Here is a 26988-nt window from a genome sequence, read left to right on the forward strand (position 1 = left end):
TGTCTAGTAATGCACACAGCATTCTTCAGTCTGTCTAGTCGCTGTTCTATATACAGTAGACGGCATAGTAAGCTCACTACTAAAAATAAATGAATTATTTTCCTCCTTGACCAACGTGGTGTCTACAGTCTGAATTCACACGAGTCCAGATTCCTGGGCTGATCCTGGATGCTCCTATTTATTGCCATGTACCCTGCGGATCTATGGGCCAACTAATCCGCTGGTTTTCTTGCATTTATAGGATGAAGTTGACAGTCTAAACCCAGTTCTCAGGGACAACCCCCAGCTTCACGAGGAGGTGAAAGCCTGGGTAAAAGAACACAAGGTTCAGGAGATTTTTATGCAAGGTGAGTGATCGCTTTCTGTAGTCCATGGTGTATACAGAGTGTCCATAGTCTTGTCTGCATCTGGTGCAACTATCTTATATGATATCCGTCTTGTATTGTAACCATATTGATCTTGTATTGTACAGCTATTGTAGTTGGGTTCTTATAAGTTATAAAAATGTTGGATATATGCAGGAACACATATTATATACTGAATAAATGTATAAGGCAGTGGTGGCGAACCTATGGCACGGGTGCCAGAGGTGGCACTCAGAGCCCTCTCTCTGGGCACCCAGGCCATCACCAAAGAGGACTAAAGTTATCTACTTGCAATCCCAGGCAGCCCAGGACTTGTCATGCTAAATGTTATAATAAAGAAACAGCGCAGCCTGGGACTAGAGGAGTGGTGGGAAGGTGTGGACAGATCAGAATTATCGTTGTTGCTCCTTATCCAGGCAAATCTACTGTATTGGTGTCCTCAGAGCACTGATATGATTGAAAGTTACAACAGAGCAGTAAGCAATACGTTAGGGAATAAGTTGCCATGTTGGTTGCTGTGATAAACAGGTGGGTATGGGTTGCAGTTTGGGCACTAAAAGGTTCACCATCACTGGTATAAGGTCTGGTGTTACATTTATCCCATTGTATCCATAGCCCTGTCTACCTGTGTGGTATCTATGACCTTGTCCTGCGGAGGTGAGGGTTACCTGCTCTACTTTTATTGCAGTGGTTTATTGTCTGGGTTATATGATCAACCTTCTACACACTGGGGATGTTAGGAGACATTGCTCCGCTGTAAATGATCTACATATAGATGTGTTATTACAGCCGTGGCCGGAAAAGACCTTGCAGTGCCATACGTAGCATGCTTTTCTAGATAATGACATGGCTTGGTTATGCCACAGTAAACAATTGGATGGGAGGCGAAATCTAGTAGAATCCGATTAGTTCAGTGTTCCAGGACACAGGGGTAACCACATTGTGTCCCTTGTACCGGTTGGCGTGTATATAGTTCCCTCATTTCTATAGCATTGCAGACGTGCTATTATTAGCAATACATCAGCCAATACTTAATATTCCGATTGTGTAATGGATGATCACAGACGTCATTCCTCCCCCATGTATTTTGCATCGGTCAGTGTCCAGCCAGTATAACGGAGCGCCAATCCACAGGGTGATTACGAATCGGCGCTCGTCCTCCGCCTACATGACGTGGTCTATAAACCCATAGAAATGCTGCTTACAGACCTGAAAATTCTTATATGTATTTCCAAGGATTGAATGACTGGCTCCAGATCAAGTATAAATGTTGATGGCGACCCGTAGACATGTTGAAGGGGAAAATTGAGCATTTGTTTGTGTGCCTGCTTTCTGTGTGTCAGAATCTGGAAGCGCAGCCCCGTATGATGTAACTGCTGGAAGGAGATCAAGACGTGGATTTCCGAGTGTCTAAATGTGTCATTGTTCTGCTCCTAGGACCTTACTCCTTAAACGGCTATCGAGTGAGGGTGTACAGACAAGACTCTGCCACCCAGTGGTTCACTGGTATAATAACTCACCATGACCTTTTCACCCGCACTATGATTGTTATGAATGACCAGGTAAGTGGATGCTCACCGCTAGGTACACACCTGGCTTGTACTTTCCAATGCTGTCAGTGTTTGGGGCCGTGTAATAAGTGTAGACCTTAATTAGTTTTTACTGAATTTAAAGGGGGTTATCTACCTTTTTAAAACTCTGTATGACACTGTTACAGTACCTAAAAGAACCACTATAAATAGTATGGCCATTGAGCATCTTAACTATACTTGTAAACCCCCCCATACTATTCTACAATTGATCGCTTATGCCAATAAGGTAATCAATTAAAAACCACTAACAATAACCACTTTAAAATGGTTGTTGGCTCTGTCTAGAATAACTAATCTTAAAGGGGTTTTACCAAATATTTGTTATTACCTACCACAGGAGAGGGGAAAGCAAGCTGATTAGCGTGGTCCGACTGCTGGGACCCCCCTCGTTCATGAGAATGTAGAGCTTTTCCCAGGAATTGCCGTACAATTGAATGGTGCGCAGGAGTCGTACTTGTTATGCTGTTCCACACATTAGTAAGAACGGGACCCCTGTTCTTATGATCGGCGGGGGTCCCAGCAGCGGCTCCCTGTGAATAAGGGAATAACTTAAATAGTTGGTACAACCCCTTTAAGTGTGAAGCACATTAGAAGGGGTCTTTAAGAGGTTACCCTATTTCTGGTGTCTAGGCTGAGGCCCCTTTTTAATATACTGTCATTTGAGCCCCTGGTGCTCTGTCCAGGACCTCCGGTGAATAGTTCAGTATGCCAGGGAAGGCCATGGTTTGCCAGACGGTTCTCCGGTTGCTGCTGCTTCTATAGAGATCTAGTTTTCTATGGCAGCCATCCAGATGAATGGTGTCCATGTAACACAAGGACGGCTCAGAACAGGTGCCTTACAGGAGAGCCATCGCCCCCATGGCAGATAGACGTGAGCGGGCATGTGCATTACAAACAGGTTTAACCATTGTGGTGGGATAAAAGGACGATGTGAATACATAATAACAGTTACCATTTGTGTGTCTTTTGGCCCAGGTTCTAGAGCCACAGAATGTTGATCCTTCTATGGTTCAGATGACCTTTCTAGATGACGTTGTATATTCTCTACTAAAAGGTGAAAATATCGGTATCACAAGCCGCCGCAGGTCGCGCTCCAACCAGAACAGCAACACAATTCATGTAAGTGTTTTACGATCCTGTTACTGAAATTGTATGTTCTTGTCTGTATATCAGTGCGTGCCTATTCTATACACATCCAATGTCTTTTATAGGGTCATTATACACGTGCACAAGCAAATAGTCCCAGGCCAGCAATGAACTCCCAGAGCTCCACCAAACAGAGTCAGCACCGAAACGCCCGCTTAAACAAGAGGAAAGGTTCTGACAGCAGCATGCCGGATGAAGATAGGATCAAAGAAGAAAGATATGATGGTACAAGTAGGGGAGGATTGTAATCCTGAGCTGGGATAAGGATCTATCATCAGCCTTGTTGTAAATGGGTGGGGGTGTAATAGTAAAGTACAAATGCAAACTCGGTGATAGAATGTACTAAAAGTATGTCTTGTTCTGTCAGGTCAGTTTCAACGTTCTCATGCTGGCTGTAATGACCGGCTTGGACTCTGAGCAGCCAAAACTGTACTGACACGCTGAACGTTTAGGCCGGTCATTCCAGCCACGACATGTAGACACCATTATAATCAACGGGATCTTTTTGGCTCTTGGATGTATGGAAACCATATGGTTCTGCCATATTCCAAGCCCCCTCCTCTCTCAGATCTGGGTCATCAGTCCCTCCGATCAAAGGTCACCAACCCCACAGGTCTGTTTTGACTTGTCTGAGTTTGAGTGTTTTTTGGACCGTAAGGTATAGGAAGGAAGCAAAAAGCTATTTTGGTCTGGGTTGGTAGAATATACCTAAGGATATTTCTGACATTTGCTCCCTACATGGTGTCAGTGCACCCGTACAAACAGTTCAAACCTAGACCATTCATTCTAGGTAGAAATACATGTAGTTTGGAAGTCAATAGAGACTTGTAAGACATCATCCGGCTGTGCACATGGACTAATATCTATATTTCTGTTTGCAGAAAATGTGAAGAGGAACAAACATTTTCACAGCAAAAGGAGGAAACCCGAGGATGATGAAAAGAAATTAATCCTGAAAAGGCTGCGCGCAGACAATATTTCCGACTACTCCGAGAGCAGCGACTCAGAAAATTCAAATAAAAGGATAATAGATTCTTCCTCTGAGCAGAATTCCGAGAACGAGTTGAAAAGCAAGAACACTTCAAAGATAAATGGAGACGAAGGAAAATCCCAAAGTAGCAAGGGGGCTGAGGAACAGACACTAATAGATAGGCATTCTCACTGGGATGAAATACAGGAAGATAAAAAGCATCAAGAAGCAGAAAGGCTAAAGTCAGCTGACTTACAGCTGCAGAAAGAAAACTCTCAGTTCCTCCTCTCCGAACAGACAGCACTTTATGAGCAGAATTCCAATAAACCGCTTGTCCAGGACGGCGTGGTAGAGCGGAACAACACTAGCGAATTGTTACAGACTGATCAGAACATCAGCAAACCTCCCACGCCCAAAAATACTGGTGTCTTAACTAATGAAAACAGTTTGGACAAAGCACCCCAGGAAAGCAGTTCAAGCAAGTACAACGCACAGCCCAATGCCAAGAAGGAGCTACAAGGCACTGACCCCAAGCAATCATTTGGCGCCATCAATTATTCCAGTGCAAAGAAACCGGAATCTGAACACGGTTGGAATGACAATGTTAGCAGTAAAGCAGATTTGGCACTTTCAGGGGTATTAAAAATGCCCCAATCTACTAATAAGGAGGTGAACAGCAGGGAGAAGATCCATCACACCTCTGTCATCGGCAGCACTTCCTTGACGGACGAACAGAAGAGGCTTCAAAAACAGACTTTGGATGCCCTTAAGGCAAAGCCGCATATATCAGAGAATCCTAGCAAAATAAAATACAGTTCCTCTCCCGATGTTTTGAAGTCTCGACCCGTCCACTCTCCGGATTCATTGAAACTCAAGTATCATAATAACCAGAATCCTGGAGTTGTCAGGGCCTTGAGTAAAATGGATTGTGATACGCACAGGTCTAGCTTCCACCCGGTGACTGCCAGAGCCAGTGCCATTGAATCTACAAAGAGTCCACTTATTATAGACAAAAATGAGCATTTTACAGTTTACAGGGACCCAGCACTTGTCGGACCAGACACTGCAGCTAACCACATTTCTTATTTGCACCAGCACAATTTTCCTCTTCATTCTCCGGCTCATCGAGCATGTTTACCTCCCAACAACCACCATCCAGCACTAACAGCCAACCCTCATATGTTAACGTCCTCTTCGAACCAGACGCCTATGACTGCTATTAATGCCCACCATTCAGTCCACCACGCTCACCTACTACCTACGGTGCTACCTGGCATGCCCCCTGGGTCATTGTTAGGCGGGCACCCTCAGCTAGAGACTGCACATGCCAGCAGCCTTAGCCATTTGGCACTTGCACATCAGCAACAGCAACAAATGTTACAGCACCAGCCACCTCATCTTCTAGGCCAAGCTCATCCTCCAGCTTCTTACAACCAGCTGGGACTATACCCTATTATTTGGCAGTATCCAAATGGAGGTCATGCCTATTCTAGCCTTGGCTTGCCTTCCTCCAAATGGGTACACCCAGAAAACCATGTTAGTGCAGAAGCCTCCATAAGAAGGGTGAGTGGTGTGAGCCATACTATAGTATCTTTTATCTATCTATATAATCTATATTTCTATTCGTCTCTGCATAGACTTTTATTTCTTTTTCTTGGAACCTGTGTACCATTATTTGTGTTGTCCATTATCTAGTGCATTGCGAACCAAAAAGGTTTTGATCTTTTCTTTGACTTTTTTTTTAGTATTTAGTTTAAACGTCTATTATAAAACTTTATAAACTTGTGTTTTTCCATAATGGTTTTTCTTTCACTTTTTGATGTCATTTTCTGATCATATTGATATGTAAATTAACCCTTTTACCTATGCTCTAAGGTGTGTTTGAGGGGATGTACGTTGACTTTATAGCATTGCTTTCTAATTTGCTTCCCTTTTCCCCCAGAAGAGCTTTGCATGGACAGTAACACTACCAGGTTTATATTGCATTTTTGTAGTAGATCTTTAGACTGGACTTTCTCCTCAAAATTTATAGAGTAGTGCCTATTTGCTTATTCTAATTCAATTGTGTGACCACCTGTGACCATAGGTTTAGCTGTGATTTCACCTGCTAAAACAAGGCAATATACAAGCAAAATAGCTCACTGGTACAAAGACAACACATCGATCATCTGTTTTGGATAAAAGGGGGCCGGGCTCTGGGGCCGGGCTCTGGGGCCGGGCTCTGGGGCCGGGCTCTAAAACCAAGCTTGTATTCTTCAAATATAAAGTATGATGGAAAGATTTGTGCATTTTCTATGTTTCTGACTTATAAGGTAGAGAGCGACTATGATTGTGAATAACCTAAAAACTGATGTATATGGGATAAAACGATTGTGAAAATGTTTGCATTACGTTGTGTTCTAGTACATCTGCTTTGCGTGAAGGTGACAGAGCCAATTTACCAGCTCAAACACAGGCAGTGAGATTTCCCAGCACATCCCCTACAATGCTGACAGCCCTCTGTAACCTTGGGAAAACCATTATTAGCTGCGCTCACTTAGTAGACGGGCCTGAGATTTTGTAGCTTGTATCTGGGAAGAGGTCAGGAAGGAGCAGTAAAGGAAAATAAACAGGTTTTCAGCATTGAGCCGCACACTCCCAGCCTCTCCTCCATGCTGAAGGGTCTGCGGCCCTGAACTTGAACTGCTGTTTAAAGGAAAGTGGAAATAAAAGGCCTGGCATGAGGTATAGTATAGCTATAATAGCATCCTTCTGGAGAGGCAGCCAATGTAAACATCTGGCCGGGATCATTTATACCATGCATATTTTCCATATGTAGTCATATATCATTTTCCTATTACAGTGCTGAGCCTCGGATTACATAAACTACCCCGAGTATCAGAGTGCAGCGCATTAACCAATTCCTGGGGAAGCCGAAAGTCTTAAAGGGATACTCTATTATGTGCGTGGCTGTTTAATGCATTGTGGGAACTGCCACTTTGGACCAGGGTGGGACTATTGATCCTGGTTGGTTTCCCACTCCCCTGTCATGATCAGATACTGATGTTCATACCTCCAGGACGCCACTGAAATGCCAGTAGTTCTAGATTGGATTCACGGTCATAAGATGCAATGACTGAGACTCTAAAGACTTGGCAGATGAGTCACCGCTGCCACCTTATGATGAAGGCACATGACGTTTTCTTGACACAATCACAAATCTTTGTTTTACTTCCCTATTGTAGCTGCTTTATGTGCATTTGAGGCTACTTTTACAGAGAGCAGCTGAGGCGCGGGAGAAATAAAAAACGTATCTAAAAGAAACGCCCATGAAACTGCGAAAGATGTATTTTACCTGTTTGCAGTTTCAACCACATCATGTGAATTCACTCTTAAAAGCGTTTTGAACCTTATAAAAAAAAATGTACATACAGGCGACAATGGTAGAAAATAATAAAACATTTTGTAATGCTGTTCACGTGCCAATGTTTCTGGGGCTTCTATGACTATGGCGCAGTTTATGGGCACCACTGGGGGGGCTGTTATAATCTTATTATTGGCAACATCAGAGCGGGTGCCGCAGGGAGGAGGTAAGTTAGGAATACCCCTGATTTCAATGTAAATGCAATATCCTTAGTAGTTGCTTCTATTCTCTGTGTAGTGGTGTGGGGACTGTAAGTGTTCATCCAAATGGGACCTTGGCCTGTAGTTACAGCATCCAGCCACTACAAAGAGCATGGATTCAGCTGCTTCCAGCCGGAACAGCTCCCAGGTGCATTGATCCATGTGGACAATCAGTGGGTATGCTTGAAACAGATAGACAAGTAGCACTGTAAGAAATACCCCTGTAATGTCCTTATTTTTTCATTTGTGATGGGACAAAAGTTACTTATGCACATGTTTTTTTTAATCCCTTTTGTAGAACACTGCCAGCCCATGGCTACACCAACCCACACCCGTAACGTCAGCAGACGGCTTGCTAATGGGTCACCTTCCCGTGCGTCCCTCCAGTGCGGACCCCCTCAGGCCACTTAAACTGGCAGCACATTCAAGTCCACCTTTGTCTAAACCCTCAATGGATCACCATAAAGAGTAAGTATTTGCATCCTCTGAGTGTCTTGTATGAAGGAGGTTTCTATGTGCCTTCTCGAACTAATTATTTACAGTGCAATATCGATAATCCAGAAATAATGCAATCTGAATTCTCAACAGGGACTTGGAGAAGAAGGCGTTTAGTGAACCCTTGCGCTCAGTTACTTCGGCGTCTATAAAGTCTGAGCACGAACACAACCGGACACATTCGGGAAAAGATGGCCATATACACAGACATTACATGGAGCCCGCCCTGAGTCACCCCAAGCTACAACGTCCAGCTGTGGACAGTGCAGACCGGCCGAGCAAGTATAAGGATGAGCACAGGAGAATCCTCCAGGAAAACATCGAAGCTTCATCTTTCTCTATGAAAATGAAAGCCCACGAAAACGAACGCGAGAGCTTTGCCAGAGTAACACCCATCATGTCTTGTAGCCCAAAAAGCCACTTGGTAAAACAAGAAAACAACGTGGAGCGCCCCATCTCGGATCTCTACAAAATGAAAAATTCGGCGTCTCAAAGTTTGCCACAAAGTAATTATTTTACCACCCTGTCCAATAGCGTGGTGAACGAACCCCCAAGGTCATTTGCACCGAAGGAGCCTGTCAGTGTGTTCCAAGAAAAGCAAAATGCCAGCCCTTCCTCTAACAATTCTTCTACTATTAACTCTTACATGTCCTCCTTATCTAAGCCACCTCCTTTAATAAAACACCAACCTGAAGATGGATCAGCAAGTAAGTTAAACGAGCCGCTTCCCCAGCAGGTGGCAACACACACCATTACCTCCTACAGAGGAGATAGCCGAAGTCCCACCCAGTTGACAGTCTCTTCATCGAATGCACTCCGTAGCATGCCCGCCTTGCACAGGGCACCTGTTTTCCACCCTCCGATTCACCACAGTCTTGACCGTAAGGATGTTGGTTACAGTAACCTTTCTCCTCCAACCCTCACTCCAGTGCAGCCTGTAACCACTGGAGGTAAAGTCCCGGAACTTCAGAAACCACCTACTCTGGTCCCTGAGCCCAAGGACGGTGCTGCGAACTACAAGAAGACCACAGACAAACCCGTCCAGGAAATCTGGAAAGCAAGCGAAAAGCAAAATCCGAGTAAACCTGAATGGCTGCCAGAAAAAAATAATGTGAAGTTACCGTCTGCAACCGCATCTGTCATTGTACGCCCACCATCCAGCGCAAAGTACGATAACGTGCCAATAACTCCTTCGCTCCCCAGGGAGAGGGCTGCCGAAAGATCCTCAGCTGCAGTCAGTCAGTCAGAGTGCACAAAGCCTTTGGAAACCAGAGAGACTACACGGATGGCCCAGCCACTTATCAACTCCGACAGCGCTCAGGCGTTGTATGAGAAGAGCACTCACAACATTCCCATCTCCTCCGCGCCTGGAACTAATATCATGTGCAGCACGAAAACTGATGTCACCACCTCTGCCCCCACAACCACAAGCGTTTCAAGTTGCAGCGGATCCGAAGTAACTTACTCTTTATCCAATACCGTGTCGACTTGTACAGTGATAGAAAGCACCAGTTCAGTATCGGGAAACTGTACTGTGCCACCAGCTCCGGAGGGCACGGTCAGCACCACCGCCTCAGCCACCCCAGCCAGTAGCAAGCCTGCAAGTGCAATTCAGCCCAATTCCTTATATCCCGCTTCAATTGATTTTATTCATCTAAAAAAGCACAAAGCGGCTTTGGCTGCAGCTCAGTTGAAAAGCACTAATGCCAATGATCCAGAGACCAATGCTGTGAAAAATCAGAGTTTTGCAGCCTCGGGCTCTCCAGAGAGCAACGCACCCTGCAGCTCGACGAACACAACAAGCTCCACCGGCAGTGGGCAGACTTCCCAATGCAGCCAGCCAAACTATCACACAAAACTGAAAAAGGCCTGGCTTACCCGACACTCAGAGGAAGATAAAAACACTAACCCTAAACCTGAAAATGCAGGCAGCGCCATGGTCTCTGAGATCATTAAGCCGTGTACCGTCAATCTGATCGCCTCAACGTCCAGCGAGCTGCAGAATAACCTAGACATGAGGGTGCAGGAGGACAAATCTCCCAAGGAAGATAGGCTTACAAGGAGGAGGGTGAAAAGGACTTACGAGTCTTGCTCCGAAACGGAGGACTCGGATGAAAGCGAGAGCAAGTCTGGACAAAGGCTGAAACGTCAGCCCAAGCCAACGTACAAAAAGAAGCAAAATGATATGCAGAGGCGAAAAGGTGACACAGACAAAGAGGAGGAAATCAAACCCAATGGTATTCTTAGTCGCAGTGCCAAGGAGAAGAGCAAGCTGAAGTTACAGAGCAGCGGTTCCAGCAGTAAGTATCATGTGCTTGTATTTATACCAGGGCTCGCTGCATTTTGTTGATTGTTCTTGGATCTCGTCCACGCTGCATTCCGGTTGTGTGTTCTGCTTTTCTTAGGTACAAACATTGGGAAAGATGAGAGAGGACATGGAAATTCTTAGCAGATAACATCACCACCCTACATGTCACTTCCCAGTTTAAAGAGTAGACTGGAGACTATAAATACTTTGTAAGCAGCGCCGTACAGTAACGGGGCTTTCTCTATGGAAACTTGTTGACTTCTTCTTTGGCTAGTTTGTTTTTGTAATTTTCCTGCATTTTTTTTTGGTGGCTTGTGAAGATCAACGTTCCCTGCATCCCTTGCACATGCTTAGTGGTCATACAGGTCGTGTTGTGTTTGGTAGTTATTAAAGAGGACCTGTCACCCGTAACAAAAGCACTAGGAGCTGCTTACTCCAATGCAGCAGTGATAACACTAACAAACACCGCTGCGAAGTACAATAGAAACGCCGTACCATGCTCCAAGCGGTCCAGCGTATTCATGAGGGGGCGGGGCATGAAGCTCGGCAGTCACCGCCTGCCTATGGAGTGGGAGGGGCGGTCCAGGAAAGAGGCAGCGCCTCGGAACGTTCCCTCATGAATACGCTGGACCGCTTTGAGCACGGTCTGGCGTTTCTATTGTACTTCGCAATAGTGTTTGCTTGATAGCGCTAGGAGCTGCTAGTGCGTTTGTTTTGGGTGACAGGTCCTCTTTAATGTCCAGAAATCTGATGTACTAATCGTATAGAGACCTGTGCACTAGTCAAGTTGTAAGCATTGGCAAGTTTTATGATCTGTAGGATAATACAGAGGATCTGTTGGTTTTCCGGACAAGCTCTTACAGTCTTGTTGCACTCTCCATTCATTTCAGCCCGACTGTAGGTACACAGTCCTGTGCTATGGGGTAAGATAATGCCCATTTGTCTATTAATATGTTATTTGAAGGAATACCAGAGGGACAGTATGCGATTTAGATGCTTGTATTTCCCACTAAATAATATTGTATTTACTAAAACAGACAAGTCGCGACAGATCCACCTGCAGGGTTCTGAGTTACCAGCTTATAAAACGTGTGACTGTGGGCGTGTATAAACATCCTAATTCTGGTGGAAGGGGTTGTATCAACTTACAAGCTATCCCCTATTGCAGCATTTCAAGCTGATTAGTTAGTGCTAGACTGCTGGGACCCCCATCGAGCACAAGAATAGACCCCCAAGCAATCTGAATATTTGGGGTCCGATTATCACTAATGGGTGCAAGACATGTGCTCCACCTGCCACTCCACCCATTAGTCATAATCGGACCCCCCATTCTCCGTATTACTGGGGGTCTCGTTCTCGCTGATGAGTGTAGCGGTTGACTATTGTACCGAGTTATCAAGTTATCCCCTATCTACATGATCGAGGATAACAAGCGATTGGTAATGGTCTGTCTGCTGGGACCTCCAATCACGGATACTCCGTAATCCGGAGAACACGAGTGATCTTCTCAATACTCTCCAACACTCCCACACTATGCAAAGTCGCAGCATGCTCAAATAGTGATAATCGGACCCCCATTCTCCAAATTGCTGTGAGCCCCCGGTTCTTGTGATTGGTGGAGTCGGAGGCTCGCCGATCAGCTTGTTATGCCCTATACTGGGAATTTGGTGGATAACTTGCTGACATGGTACAACCCCATTAAGGAGACATGCCATGTACAAAGAAAGCTGTATCCCCCAACCCACCTGATTTGGCAGGTTTCAGTCCATGAGAAAACACCACGCAGTGCACATAATACATTCATCTTTTCCTGTAACCAAGCTTGGACTGAGTGTTAAATTACCAAATCTTTTCATATTTGTAGATTTGCTATTAAATCTTAAGCGAAGACATCCATGATCCCCCCCCCTCTTTGGGAGTAAATGATTGCCATACTGTTACAGCCCTCCCTAGCAGCGATGCGGTGCTCGGGGGTAGGTTTACGCTCCAGCAGTAGTCAGTGGACTGTTTGTCTTTCTGCTGGCGATTCTCTGAGTCTGTGAACGCCACGGCCACTGGAGATATAAGCGACCCAAGGCCATTTTAGTTCTGAGCCGTCACATTACTGAAGGACTAATTAAGATGTTGACATGGAAATTGTAGAATGAATGAATTCACGGCTACATGAACAGCTTGTCAGCAGCATCACACGGTCACTACAGATACCTGTACTTACTCCTGGCTTGTTTGCACGGCTTTGGGTCAGAAAATGTTATTTTGATTATAAAGGGATGGAATGAGAAGACGATGTCTATCTCCCTGCCCTCTGAGGCACATGATGTAGTAGATGGGAGTCTCTGTGCCCAGGATACCACTCTGTATGACATGTCTCGTGCTGTAACAAACACGTGTCATGCATATATTACACAGGTTTGTGTGTATGTAAATGGATGTCGTGTAATACAGTGGCTTCTACTGAATATACAGGCTAGGCCAAGGAGGTAGGTCTTTAGATTTTCCCAGCAGCTGTATTATGAGACCTGAGTCTGGACTTTATGTTGAGGAGCATTTGCAGCAAGTGTTCATACAGTCTCTAGCATTTTTTTTATATATATATTTAAAGGGATTGTCCAGTCACAACAATCTATCACCTATCTATAGAATATGGGGATAACTTGCTGAAGATGGGGGCCCCAGAAATGATTAAAAGAACTGGGAGCAATTTTACTCCCTAAATGAACAGAACTGCTGGTCCCACATGCGCCTCTTCTCTGGCACTGATGGTGCTGTCCTGCCACTCCATTCATTTGGGATACAGCAGACACCATTTCACCATGGAGACCTCCACAATCAGAAGGTTATCCTCTGTGGGCTGGACAATGTCTTTACTTACCTATTTTAAAGGTAATGGTTTCTGCCATCCTGCAGCCTCGGCTGTGACTTGTTCTCAGCCCAGCAACAAACACACAGCGCTATATGCAGTGTAGTGGCCAAACCACGTTACAGCGGCTCAGTTACCGTTCACGTGGGCAGTAACTTGCAGTAACCTGTGATGACCACTACATTTTCGTGTGGCTGCTGGTATCATCTGATTGATGGTATACTGTCATGTTACATCTCAGCCCCAGCCAAACCCGCTATAAGATGTCTAAGTCCATTCTTAGTGCACTGGCTCCTAGACATTAAAGGATACGATCCCTGTGTCTTTTGAGACTATAAGTAAACTAATTACTGTCAGCTAGAAGACCCCTCTAATACTGGAGACCCCTGTGTGATTTATGGCAGCATAGTTAAGACTATTGTGTAGTGACCTTTTATAATTATGGCTTTACTAATAACCAGCATGGATGAGCCATCCTTCCATCCATTACATTCTCTACGTCCATAATATAATGAGATTTCCTGAATTCTGCCTGCCCGAGCTCCTCACCTCCCGAAGAACATGACTCTCTTCTGCTGTCCGCGTCCTCATTAGCGCCAGGTTCTGCACATACCAATGCCACCTTGTCTTGTCTCCTCGCTGACATTGGCTGTGTTGTGCTTTCAGCTGGCATACCTCGTTCAGTATTAAAAGACTGGCGGAAAGTGAAGAAACTCAAGCAGACCGGGGAATCCTTCCTGCAGGACGACTCTTGCTGTGAGATCGGCCCAAACTTACAGAAATGCAGGGAATGCCGTCTGATCCGCACCAAGAAAGGAGAAGAGTCCACACACTCGCCGGTTTTCTGCAGATTTTACTATTTCCGCAGGTAAATAGGATTCTGTTACTTGATGGTTTTCTGGGATGTATTTTGAGGTGGTGGTTTTGGTGTCTCCGTCCTCTATCAACAATCTTGTGGACTAGCCCTTTAAGGGGATTGATGGTCTGTGCCATGTTAACGTGAGCAGCCATAATGGGTGGGGAGACGGCTTGTGTGGTCTTCTTGCAGCCCATTTTGTGATCTCATTGGCGAGATGTTCTAAGTACCCATACACAAGTTAGCATTACTTCATAGTAACAGAGAAACCTTACACCTAGGAGTTACGCCAGTAGTTTTCATACCATTCAGTGCTGGGAATAACACAGTCCGTTCTATTGGAGGCCAGAAAAGTGTTGTTTTGGCGTCTTTCAGTGTACTGGAAGCCCAGGAGATGATGATATATGTTAAAGGGAACCTGTCACTAGATTTAACCCCAATAAAGTACCACCCCCCTCAGGTAGGGTATGAAGTGACCTTCTAGAATTTTCTCTTTTATGTAAAATCTCATGTGAAAATGAGCGTCATAATATATGGGAGTTGAGTCAAACTGGGGGAGCGTCACTACAGACGTCCCTGTCTTTTGTGTCATATTAAATATAAGCATTTCATCTTTCAGTTTGCATCAGGCTTGTGGTTCTGTTCTCTAGAACCAGAGATACAGGCAGTTAAAGACATAGTAGGAAAAGCGAACTGCAGATAAAGATCCAGTTTCTGATTCTGTAGCTTCCAGAACTGCAACGCTGATCCGATTTGAAAGATAAGGTTCTTAATTTTAATTTGACACCATGGGGGAGGTTTATCACTGCTGCTACAGCAGTTTGCTGGCGTAGAAGCAATGGGTTAATCACTAATTCTTGTACTGCACAAGACTTGCAATTAATCCATTGCTTCTACGCCAGAAAATCGCGAATACGCCACCTCCATGATGGTATTTACGCAAAGCTACACCATGTCCGACCTGCCGTAGATTTGCTCACCGGCTCCCGGGGCGTATGATAAATCTCCCCCCATGCTTCTAGGTCCTATAGAACCGACGATGAGGATGTCCGAAGTGACTCTCCCTCTGTAGTTTAACTCATCTCGGGTAAAATATGACTCTACTCTGCTCACTTTAACATCGCAGGAGATTTTTTTTATAGGTAAATATTTCACGTATAAAAGGGTACTCTAGAAAAGGCATTTCATCCCCTACCTGGGGGGGCTGCTAGTTGAGTGGAGTATTACCAGGTGACCGGTTCCCTTTAAGCTGACACTTAGGTTGAACATGCACTTTCCCATAACATGAGGGTGCAATACTTTTAGTTGTTTGACACCAAACATATAAAGGTCTATAAAATCTGGTTTGTTGCACACCACAGTGGAAAAGCTTTCTGACGTCTCAATTTCTAAATTGCCTTCAGATGTCATTAAAGCCGTACAAGAAACCATTGAGAACATCCAAATACAAGGAATATTCTGTTCTCTCCAGCGATTGCAGAATAACACGTCCTGTTCCCTAAAATAAGCACTGGCTTCCTTCATATAGCGCCATGTGATATCGGCCCAGAAAACGCCTGCTTTGGTTTAGAGTAAAATCACGGCATGTGTTTTAGATGAAATCCACTTTATCTCTATTGGCCGAGCATGATGAAAAGTTAAGACAGAGACGGATGGTCGGCACCTCGCTGCTGGCACCCAGACAATTATTTTTCTGCTGTGTTTCCAGGTTATCGTTCAGTAAGAACGGCGTTGTTAGAATAGATGGATTCTCTACCCCTGACCAGTATGATGATGAAGCTCTGAGCTTATGGACGCACGACAACTATGAAGATGATGAATTGGACCTCGAATCTATAAAGTATATCTTGGGTTACATTGGCGATAAATTCTGTCAGATGGTGACGTCCGAGAAAGCTGCTATGTCTTGGGTGAAGAAGGACGGTACGTGTGGCCTCCCTATGGCACGGTTTTCTATGTGTATCACATATACATACTGGCAAATGCTTTTATCACACTAGATAGGAAGATGAATGGAAGATTACAAACCAGGGGCGGCAAATACAATCGTGTCTGGTATAAAGGCAAGGACGTTGGGGCCATTAGTCAGGATTATTTTCCATTTATAGTAACTATCATCCAGGCCAAACCATATATCAGGCAGGAAAAGCAAGAGCCCAAGGCAACTGCCTTGATGGAAGAAATCACATTCGTTTCTGATGATGGTCCTCCTAGATGTCGGGCTATTACCACCGGGCCTAATCGTTTAGTAGCGATTTCCTTCCTTTAACCCTACAACTGCGTTCTATAACAAATAAAAATGGTGGAGACACAATATAATTCTTTTTTTTTTCTTTTTCAGTTTGATACAAAATCAAACAAGCCAATCATCTACGACAGAGGTTATCAAATACATTGCACAATTCAGCATCACACATAGTTATCACATGCTAAACATTAAAAAGAAAGCACTGGTCACAAAACTATAATACTGCCTAAGGCTACATTCACACTACAGTATGGGGGACGTATATATTGGTCGATATACGTCCCCCATACACTTCTATGGGCTCACGGCCCTGTACGGGAGCGGTACGGTGCAGCACACGTGCTGCACACGTACCGCTCCGTAGCCCGGGGAAAGATAGGACATGTGCTACGGTGCGGCGGGCTCACGGCAGTGTGAATTTAGCCTAATACAGAGTCTGCTCGAGGTTTCGGTAGGCCCCTGGGCCACAGAGCCATAGTTGGGCCCCTTTCCAGTGAACTAGCGTGGCGACATTAAAATTTAGAAACTAAGACATAGTTTATCATACCACACAGCCCCCTCATGGTTATTTTATATAAATCTCCCTTGCCCGTTATGGATTCATTATATACAGCCCCCTCACACCCATGGTTTCCTTATGTGGAGCCCCCCCAGCAGCTCTGGGTCCCAGGACTTGCCCAGTGCTGGCATCGGCCCTGGCCTAGTACCATAGATACTGCAATATGGTGATAGTTTTCCACCTCCAGCATACTGCTCTGCATTTCTTCACCCCTTCAATACATGTTTGGTAAACCATACTGAGCATGCGGTTGACAGCTCTTCCTCCAGACCCACCCCATACACGTGTACCCCTGGCTCAGCTGAGCATGTATATATGCTCCATGGGAATGAAGGACTGTACAGTAATTAAACCCCAGAGAAGCAAAGGGGCAGCCTTATACCCATCAAATAACTGGCAGTACTATTTTTTTTTTTTTTTTTTTTATATAATTTTGGGCATCTTTCATATATATTATTTGACTGCTTCAGTGAAGCCCCCTGTAGTGCAGTAATATGGTGTAGTGTACTAAATACTTATAAAATGAACCCAAAACCCGGATCTCTCCTCCTTCACTCCTATCTATAAGTTGCACACACCCGGTGAGCGTTCTACAGTATTCATGTAGAGCTCCATAGATTCTCATTGACTTCTCTGACAACCACATAGAATTTTTTGCCAGCTAAAATACAAATCTTTCTGCTCATCTTACAAGTGATCCGGCTCGTGTACGAGTAGTAAAAGTGCATTTTCTGCACATCATGAATATATCCTCCTATGTTTCCCATACACAATGACCCAGTCTGTGGCCTTACCACGGGTAATGCTATGCTGCCAACCATCCTACGGACTGGTGGGGGCTTATCCGCTGTACAAGGCCAGTCTGTGGGCTGTAGAAATAAACTCTGAGAGGTTAATATGACACAGTTCTTGTATCCGATCGCTTTCTCTGCAGATTTTTTTTTTTTTTTAATCCGCCAACCAAGGTCAGCGACCCAAAAAAAAAAAGGCCATAAAGCAAATGTTTGTACAGAGCAGATGTTCATGTTTTTCTAAACCGTTCTGCATTTCAGCAAAAATAGCCTGGAAGAGAGCGGTGCGAGGAGTGCGCGAGATGTGCGATGCCTGTGAAGCCACCTTGTTCAACGTCCACTGGGTCTGCCAGAAATGCGGATTTGTGGTCTGTCTGGACTGTTACAAGGCGAAGGAAAGGAAAAGTTCTCGAGGTTAGTGTGCATGAAGCGCGCCATTCTGTGCCGTGTTTACCCTGCAGGAACGCTTAGGAAGCTCTCCGCTGCTATTTCTGGAGCGGAGAAACCCCCCTTGACTTGAGTACAGCGAGAAGTTTCGTAACTTCCTGACTGTGCGGAGAAAGTTCTGCAGCTAAACTTTGCTGTTTCATGGTTTTGTCTAATAAAATGTAGCTGAAGGGCTTGAGGTGTAGACAGAGTCCGACCTTATCAATGTGATTATTTTACTAGCTTCTCCTTACAGCATAGTATAAAGTATACATTGTATGCGGGTTGGAATGGGGCCCAGTGTTACAGCGATGCTGCTCTGTTATAGCACGTTCTTGCTGAAGGATTTCAGAATAAACGTAGCATTATGAGGTCAGGACCTTTATTCTTCCTGTTGCCCATGGACTGTGTTTGATATTGCAGTTCATGCCAGACACAGCTTGTTATGGGGATGACAAGACCCTTTTATTCCTCCATTGAAAGGGTGTTATCATATCAGACAGCATAGCATTTCCACAGGATCTGCCATCTACCCCGACTCTTGCATCCACACTTATCCTAGGATGGGGGTCCCCTAATCCTGTGCCTACCTGTAGCTGGGATTACAGTAATCTTATCGCTGATAAAGACTCTCATTCATTGATGCAATGTAACTCATCCATGGTTGTGATATTGCAACAGTGGACCAGAGCTGGCACCTGCCTCTGACATAAATGTCCTGCATAAATGTTACCCCTTTAATGACAGCTAAAAATATATACCCATCATTAGCCCTCCTTACCCCCCTGTCCACATGTCATAGTGTAGAGTCACTGGCTACGACCGGATGCATAGATCAGAGGCTTTCATTAATAAATCATCCTGCATTTTGATGGCGACTGTGGGTTTTAATCAGATTAAGATAAGAATCCATAGTATGGTAAATAGGATTTATTGAATCCCTGTGTATTTAATGACCTGTGAATTCTACTGGAATGACTGTAAAAATAGTTAAAGATCTCCCAGCCCTCGGAGCAGCAGTGTAAATTACCTGTCAGATGGGATGATTTAGTGAAGACCTCATAAGACTGGATGCAGCGTCATAAATAACCTAGCAAGGATGTTCATTGATCCAAGGGCACCGTGTCCACACACGAAGATCGTGATTTTAGCAATTGCCCAAGACTGATGAAGTCTTAAAAATATCCTCTTGGTACTCAATGTGACAATTGTCTACAATGGTGGCCATAATGTCCCTGCAATATTCAAGGGTTCTATGTACGGGGCTGTGAAGGCGAGATCTGCATAGTGTGGGGGTCTCTGGTATAGGTGGTTAGGACCCGCGCAGTAACCCATTGTGTTTTTCCAGATAAAGAGTTGTACACCTGGCTGAAGTGTGTGAAGGGACAGCCGCATGACTACAAGCACCTCATGCCTACACAGATTATCCCCAGTTCTGGTAAGTAGTTTCCATCTTGTGGTTAAAGGATATTGAGGAGACTCCTTAGTGTAGGCCATTGTTTTTGCTTGGTTCTTGGCTGTTTGGAGGGGTTATAGCCTCCTAAGTGTCCATCTACTGTCATGCCATCTACTCTGTAACACACCAACATCTGATACAGAAGGCCTATCACAGGGAAACATATTCATTTTCCATTTATATCCACATATGGAGTAAATCTAATACTAGATTCGGTGGAATATGCTGTTAGACTCCATTCATCTATGTTTTTGTCTCCTGATATGGACTCCAATATCATCTCACATCTTTGATTTCTCTGCAGTTCTGACGGATCTCCTTGAAGCGCTGCACAGCCTCCGAGACAAGTTTGGGATAAAGTCATACTGCCAGTGTACTGGTAAACAAGCATCACCAAGCAACAAGTTACCCGCAATGAATGGAGTGTCACAGGTGAGGCTGCATCCTCCACTATGTAGCAGGCGTCACAGTGATGCCGGATTCCTCTATGCAAATTTACTGTTACCAAATATTTCACCATTGAAATCACTGTTTTCCCGGGGTACATAACATAAAATCCTCTAGTAATGTCCCTTGTTACTCCGTGTGCCCCTTCCTTTTTGGGCAGGCATCTGCACCATTCATCCTGCAGAGTAGCTTGCACCTCATGTCTAAATTTGGAAGGCACAGTCATGATATCACAGTCAGGTTAGAGTCATTAGGGGACTCGTACTCCGTATTTTTGATTGGGTGTGAATTAGGGAAAAGCTACAGTAAATCCAGACTAAAAGATTTTCTGTCCTCCTGGTGATGTAGGCAAGCACAGACCTTTCCATCCAGCCTAAAATAGTTGGATGCACCCAAGTTCGTACTGTACAGTGATGAATGCAGGGACATATTTTTTTTTTTTATTTGGCCAAATCATCCTTTTCCTATTCAGTTTCTTTTTTAATTTTTTTTTGTTCATACATCTGTCTCTATATAAAATTACATACTGAATGGGAGGCTCGTTATATCACACAGCTCTGATTACTCTGATATAACGAGCCATGTACCTGTCCGACACCACGTGACCAGGGACCGCCGCTTATCCACAGGAAGTAAACAATGAAGCTTCCTGTAGAATGACAGCAAGCAGAGCTCTAGAAAACAGGGAATTGATACAGAAAGCATATTGGAAAATTGTATAACTTTTCATTACACAAATCATATTCATTATTTTCTGAGAGTGAACAACCCCTTTAAGAGTAGAAATGCTATGCAGTCCATTATTTTACCGCAGTTGTGCAAAATGTATGCTCTGGGAGGATAAGGGTGAGAAATATGATTGATCTAATAATTGTTTTAAATATTTTAGGTATTGCAGAATGTCCTCAATCACAGTAACAAGATATCTCTGAGCTTACCCGACTCGCAGCAGCACAGCCCATCTCAGAAGCCCGAGACCAACGGCAACGCAAGTCCGGGAAGTGATACGAGCACAGACAGCAAGCTGGCATCCTCCGAGTCCCATTCCTCACTGCACTGGCTGGCAGACCTGGCCGAACAAAAGGCACGAGAAGAAAAGAAAGGTACGTTTCCCACTTAAATAACCGAGATTTCACGGGGAAGACGTAGATGATGTGCCAGATATTGGCCTTATGTGGATGTGTAAGTTTATTGCTGGACTGCATAAACCCTGGTGTTTCTCCTGGTTATATTCCATTTCTTTTCTGAATGGCAGAAAATAAAGAGGTTCCTGTGACGAAACATATCAAAGAAGAACAAGATCACGAAACTGTAAACTCCAAGTCCTCTTCTCCTACATCACAGATTAGTGAGCCGGGCTCCACCCTGCGGGACCTGCTCACCACCACTGCCGGCAAGCTACGCCTGGGATCCACCGACGCCGGAATTGCCTTTGCACCCGTTTACTCAGCAGGAAATCCAGTGAGTCTTAGCGGCTTCAGGCTACACTACAGATTTGTATTCTGGGCACATCCATGTTGAAACTATTTGAATTGCAGAAATCGGGGCTAGGAAAAAAATCTGCTGATAGGGGAAAATTATTCTCTTGGCAAAGGACTTCTCAGACTTGAGCTTCTTGCCAAAGACAACCAAGAACTTGGAAGCAAACTGCAAACAAAGTTGCCTTTGAATGGGAAATGCGATGCAGTATTTAACATTTAATTGGCGCAGACAAGTTAAATCGGGATTGAAATGAGTGCAGGGAGCAGCAAAACATTCCCAGGCGATGGGGCATGACATATGTACGGATAAACGTATGGGGCTAGGTCTGTATTCTACACTTGGTTAGGGATGACTTGTTACATTCTGCTCCATCCCTATGACTAAAGCAACATAGATACTAAACATTTGGTTAAAATTTTTCGTATAATTTTTTTCCCTATCTGCTCTAAAATGAGTGCAGAAATTGCTAAAGTCAGCTAAATGGAACAGCAACAGAATTGTCTTTAGCACATCTTTGTAAATCCCTTCGCCCACAAACGAGTTCAATCCGTGCACTTGCAGGATTTCTCAGACCAAACCTCAAATCACTGCACTCCGTAAGGTCCACACAGTTTGGTAATTAAAGGTTTGGTCCAGGGCGTCCTGCAAGCTCAGAGCTTATAAGACCAAACTCACTTTTGGGCAAAAAGGCTTTATGTGAACGTTCCCTTAACGAGGTATCCACTCTTAGCCACTACCCACAATATTCCCATACTGGAATTAAGAGCGGTGGTGCCTTAGTTCTGTTTAAATGAAATAGTGATGGTCAAATACAGTACACTGCCCGGGAATCTGGACCCCATGCACTCGGGGTCACAGAACCCCAAGCACTCTGTTATCCCATGTATAGCAGGAGGGCCAGCGATATGCAGGTCAATGCTGTATCATAATTTCCGTCGAAGAAATGCACACTACAAAAACCACCAAAAATAAGCAGTGGAAATACTGAACACTGGAGGGTAGCAATGAAAATCCACATCACAAGTCACATTGTGTCCACTTTACCGTTACTATACATCACAGCAGGTTACCCGGTGGCGATCCAAACTCCTGAGGCGACCACCTTAAAAGGGAACCTGTCGTCAGGTTTTCACAGTGAAACTTAATGGCAGGTTCCCACAAATATCTTCAAATATCGTATGTAAACCCATAGCTCAGATATAGCGGGTGTGGGAGGAACGAGGGAGTTGCTCGATATGTTGGGTGTGCTGAAGCAAATTCCTGAAGGAAGGGGGATGAGGGAGCTGAGCTTAGTCACACAGTGACTCTGCTGAAGAGAAACAGACCCTTTATGACTCAGCAAGTCTCCTTGCCACCAACTTAAAAAAAATAAATAAATCTGAGCTTTGTATTTTTATACACAAAAGCATGGGGCACAATATGAAGACCTATGTGGGAACCTGTCATTAGGTCTAATGGTGATATCCAGATGACAGGTTCCCTTTAAATCTGGACATGTTTTAGTGTGATCTCAGTACCAGATACCTGTGTAAATTCAAAAGACAAAAATAAATAAATCTTCAACGTATTGAGAACATTTTTGTAAGGTTTAATCCTTTTTTATCTTTGAAATAACAGGGCATCAAAGGAGGGAGGTCGATGCCAAACATCTTGGATGACATCATCGCATCAGTGGTTGAAAATAAGATTCCTGCCACAAGGCCACCGAAACCCAGCGTAAAGCCTGAGCCAAAAGAGGAAATATTGGAAAGCCGCAAGACGCCGCCGGATGAGAACACAAGGACACACAATGATATTCCACATTCTTGGATCTGTGAACGGCACATTTTATGGTTACAAGACCACAGACACAACAGCAACTGGAAGCTCTTCAGAGAGTGCTGGAAGCAGGGGAAGGTTAGTAATCCACACAGTATGATGGAGCCCATATCAGCCTCTGACAAGAAGTTTCTCAGTTTCCAAGATCTCTGCTTGCTGTCTTCATCATAACCAACGAGCCCCATTTTCTTCAGATACAAAAGAGCAAGAAGAATGTTTTTAAGCATATGTGAACAGAATGTGATGATTGTAAGCTCTGTGACCTTGAAACCTCATCTTACGATCAGCCATCTGTTTACATCCTCACAAGCAGCACAAAAAGGTTTCAGTAGAACTTAATACTGTCGGGAAGAAAACGGTACATACATTTACCAAAGCACAATTGTTCTTTTCATTTCAGCTTTTACAATACTTAGTTGTGCATATTTCTATGATGGGATTTACAGAAGTTTTATGAGGATAAAAACATGCGCCACACCTGTCTACAGGTTATTTGTGGTACTGCAGCTCGGCTCTGTTCACTTTACTGAAACAGGATTGCAATAGCATACACGACCCCTGGACAGAGGTGTTACATATGCCTTTTTCTTTTTATATATTAAAGAGCCCCTATATACAGACATGGCACAGCAGATGCACAGCACATTAGAAGTCTTCCTGTAGCTCCATCACCTTCTCTACAAACAAGGCCACTAGCGATTAAATGGGTTGGGTGACTCCTGTTCTCAAAATAAGAATATCCATTTGAACTCAAAAACACATTATTTATGGGGGAAAAAAGCCATTTTTAATCTTTTGTAACAATCTGCTTTCTTGTAGACGGTCGTGGTTTCTGGAAATCAGAAAAGGATGAACCCAAATCTGTGGAAATCCGAGCTGATCTGCCAGGACTTTGGGGAAAATCAAGGGGATCTCCTAAACTGCAAGGAGGGAGTAGTCTCAAGTGGGAATGTTAAGGAGTTCTGGGATGGATTTGAGGATGTCACCAGTAAGTCTAACAAGTTATAAAATTATAAGGGTGAAGTTGTATCTGCCCTTTCTATTATAACTTTTCCCCCCACCTCCCCAAACAGAACGACAGAAGCTAAAAAATGGCGAGACTCTTCTATTAAAGCTGAAAGACCAACCTTCTGGAGAAGACTTCAAAAACATGATGTCTACAAGGTAATACCAGTTTGGGATCCTATTATTTTTCCCTAAAACCTTACAATAAAAGCCACTGAGAAACTGTAAGTGCTATTTATTTTTTTTTAAAACCATTTTTGGAGAAGTGGGATTTTACTGTGACACTTTCATAGCAAATCAAGGATAATCTGAAGACATGAAAATAGATTTTATTTTTTTGTCTGCACGTTGTGACCTGCACCAGTTATATTGTTAGGCTGATCGGATGTGATGTTACTCAAGCTTTACATTACCACCGGTATATTGTTTCCCCCCCAGGCATGAAGATTTCTTCCGGATGCTCCCAGTCCCAGAATACTGCAACCCAGATGGAAAATTCAATCTCGCTTCCCATATGCCCACATTCTTTGTACGTCCAGACCTGGGCCCGAGGTTGTGCAGTGCATATGGTGAGTCCAAGGTTTAATTAGAAATCGACTAATAATGTAAAAAGAAAGTCTTCGCTTTCTCTAGAATCCAACAAACGGCTAATTCTAATAACAGTCTTATGTTTATTACAGGAGTGATCGCCACCAAGGATCATGACACCGGTACAACAAACCTCCACATAGAAGTGTCCGATATGGTCAACATCCTTGTCTACGTGGGGGTGGTCAAAGGCAATGTGGCTGCTAGTAAGTCAGGTACGTATTTTCTTTGGGATTGTTCCTGGTATTCAGCAAATCCGTTTAATGCTGTTCTATGTGTGCCTATTATATTGGTGCCTGTACAACTAAGGCTACATTCACACATGTATGGGGGACGTATATACGGCCGATGTACGTCCCCCATACACTTCTATGGGCTCACGTGCAGCACCCTACTGCTCCGTAGCCCGTAGATAGATAGGACACGTGATATGGCGCCGTGCTCCGTATATGCCTATGGAGAGGAGCGGGGGTGAGCTGCGCTCATCTGCTCCTCTCCTCTCTGCAGCGCTGATGTATGCCCGCCGTACTACGGTATGGCGGCCATACATCGTCTGAATGTAGCCTGAGAGCTGCAGGTGCTATGCAATACAGAGCAATGACTGGTCAGGAGAATACAAGACTGCAAAAGAAGTAGAGCCAACTGTGTCCCCTTTAGGCAACGCTCTGAATTCACTAGCTGCGCAGTTCTCTCTACTAGTTTGCTGTTTTTGCTCACATTAAGTTTCCTAGACTGTATGTAATTGTATCCACTATTCAGCAGAGGTGAGGACTTGCCATGTACAGGTTCAGAGCTTCTGAATATACAAACTGTCCTTCTCTTTCACCGATTCCAAACTCCTGTAACTTAAAATTGTAAGGTACTAAATAGCAAAGGGCATTAGAAAGTTAGAACTGAGCAGATACTACATAGTGTCCTATCTGCAGGCTGCATGTTATAGAGCAGGAGGAACTGAGCAGATACTACATAGTGTCCTATCTGCAGGCTGCATGTTATAGAGCAGGAGGAACTGAGCAGATACTACATAGTGTCCTATCTGCAGGCTGCATGTTATAGAGCAGGAGGAGCTGAGCAGATTGTACATAGTGTCCTATCTGCAGGCTGCATGTTATAGAGCAGGAGGAACTGAGCAGATACTACATGGTGTCCTATCTGCAGGCAGCATTTTATAGAGCAGGAGGAGCTGAGCAGATTGTACATAGTGTCCTATCTGCAGGCTGCATGTTATAGAGCAGGAGGAGCTAAGCAGATTGTACATGGTGCCCTATCTGCAGGCGGCATGTTATAGAGCAGGAGGAGCTGAGCAGATTGTGCATAGTGTATTATAGATATTCTGCTGCTGGTTACTATATTGCTGTGTTTGTTATATCTATACTGGTGCAGGAGAATAACATTAAAGTTTCCTATAACATCCAGAATTCAGCTTTTTCAGAGACCATTAGAAGTATAAAAGCATTGGGCGGGTTGGTTGTTTTTGCTTCAGTTCCTTCCCTCTTGTGCTGGATTTGACACCATCTTATAACATAATGTACACATGATTCTGTTTTAGGTGTAGTGAAGAAGTTTGAGGAAGAGGAGATGGATGAATGCTTGAAGAAAAGACTGAAGGACACCACCGAGGTTCCCGGCTCTCTCTGGCACATTTACGAGACTAAAGACGCAGATAAAATCCGAGAGTTTCTATATAAGGTGAAGACCATGCGACGGCCACACACTTTGTGGTTTTGGACTATTATGTCTCCTCTATTCTGTATTATGGGGGGGGGATTCGGTGAGTCACCTGAGATGCCAAGCTTTGAGGAGGTAATGGAGCGAAATATTCAGCAGGGAGCGTGCCAGGAGGTCTGCAGGGCGGCTGCCAGCGCTGGACTACACATTTGGCCATTACTTCCTTGGGCCATGTTGAGAAAGTTTGTCTGAATTTTTTATTTTTCCCTATGACTAGATCCCACGTCTCTTCTGAGAATTTCCAT

General features: G+C 44.3%; 1 protein-coding gene across 4 annotated transcripts in view; it reads left to right on the forward strand.

Moving 5' to 3' along the window:
• JMJD1C (jumonji domain containing 1C) overlaps positions 1 to 26988 on the forward strand; it is a 198287-nt gene that overhangs the window by 155139 nt on the left and 16160 nt on the right. For 3 of the 4 annotated variants that reach the window (XM_072129489.1, XM_072129491.1, XM_072129492.1), the window contains 20 exons: positions 242 to 347; positions 1803 to 1927; positions 2933 to 3076; positions 3169 to 3328; positions 3985 to 5636; positions 7975 to 8144; positions 8265 to 10471; positions 14006 to 14207; positions 15904 to 16118; positions 18055 to 18207; positions 19568 to 19657; positions 19980 to 20107; positions 21012 to 21225; positions 21378 to 21583; positions 23222 to 23500; positions 24242 to 24410; positions 24496 to 24586; positions 24866 to 24996; positions 25108 to 25230; positions 26565 to 26704. In XM_072129489.1, coding sequence (XP_071985590.1) covers positions 242 to 347; positions 1803 to 1927; positions 2933 to 3076; positions 3169 to 3328; positions 3985 to 5636; positions 7975 to 8144; positions 8265 to 10471; positions 14006 to 14207; positions 15904 to 16118; positions 18055 to 18207; positions 19568 to 19657; positions 19980 to 20107; positions 21012 to 21225; positions 21378 to 21583; positions 23222 to 23500; positions 24242 to 24410; positions 24496 to 24586; positions 24866 to 24996; positions 25108 to 25230; positions 26565 to 26704 — 6705 coding nt within the window. The remainder of the gene's footprint in view (positions 1 to 241; positions 348 to 1802; positions 1928 to 2932; positions 3077 to 3168; positions 3329 to 3984; positions 5637 to 7974; positions 8145 to 8264; positions 10472 to 14005; positions 14208 to 15903; positions 16119 to 18054; positions 18208 to 19567; positions 19658 to 19979; positions 20108 to 21011; positions 21226 to 21377; positions 21584 to 23221; positions 23501 to 24241; positions 24411 to 24495; positions 24587 to 24865; positions 24997 to 25107; positions 25231 to 26564; positions 26705 to 26988) is intronic. The other variant, XM_072129490.1, reaches the window with a different exon arrangement.

Source organism: Engystomops pustulosus, chromosome 11 (genome assembly GCF_040894005.1).
Source record: "Engystomops pustulosus chromosome 11, aEngPut4.maternal, whole genome shotgun sequence".
In the NCBI taxonomy this organism is placed as follows: Eukaryota; Metazoa; Chordata; class Amphibia; order Anura; family Leptodactylidae; genus Engystomops; species Engystomops pustulosus.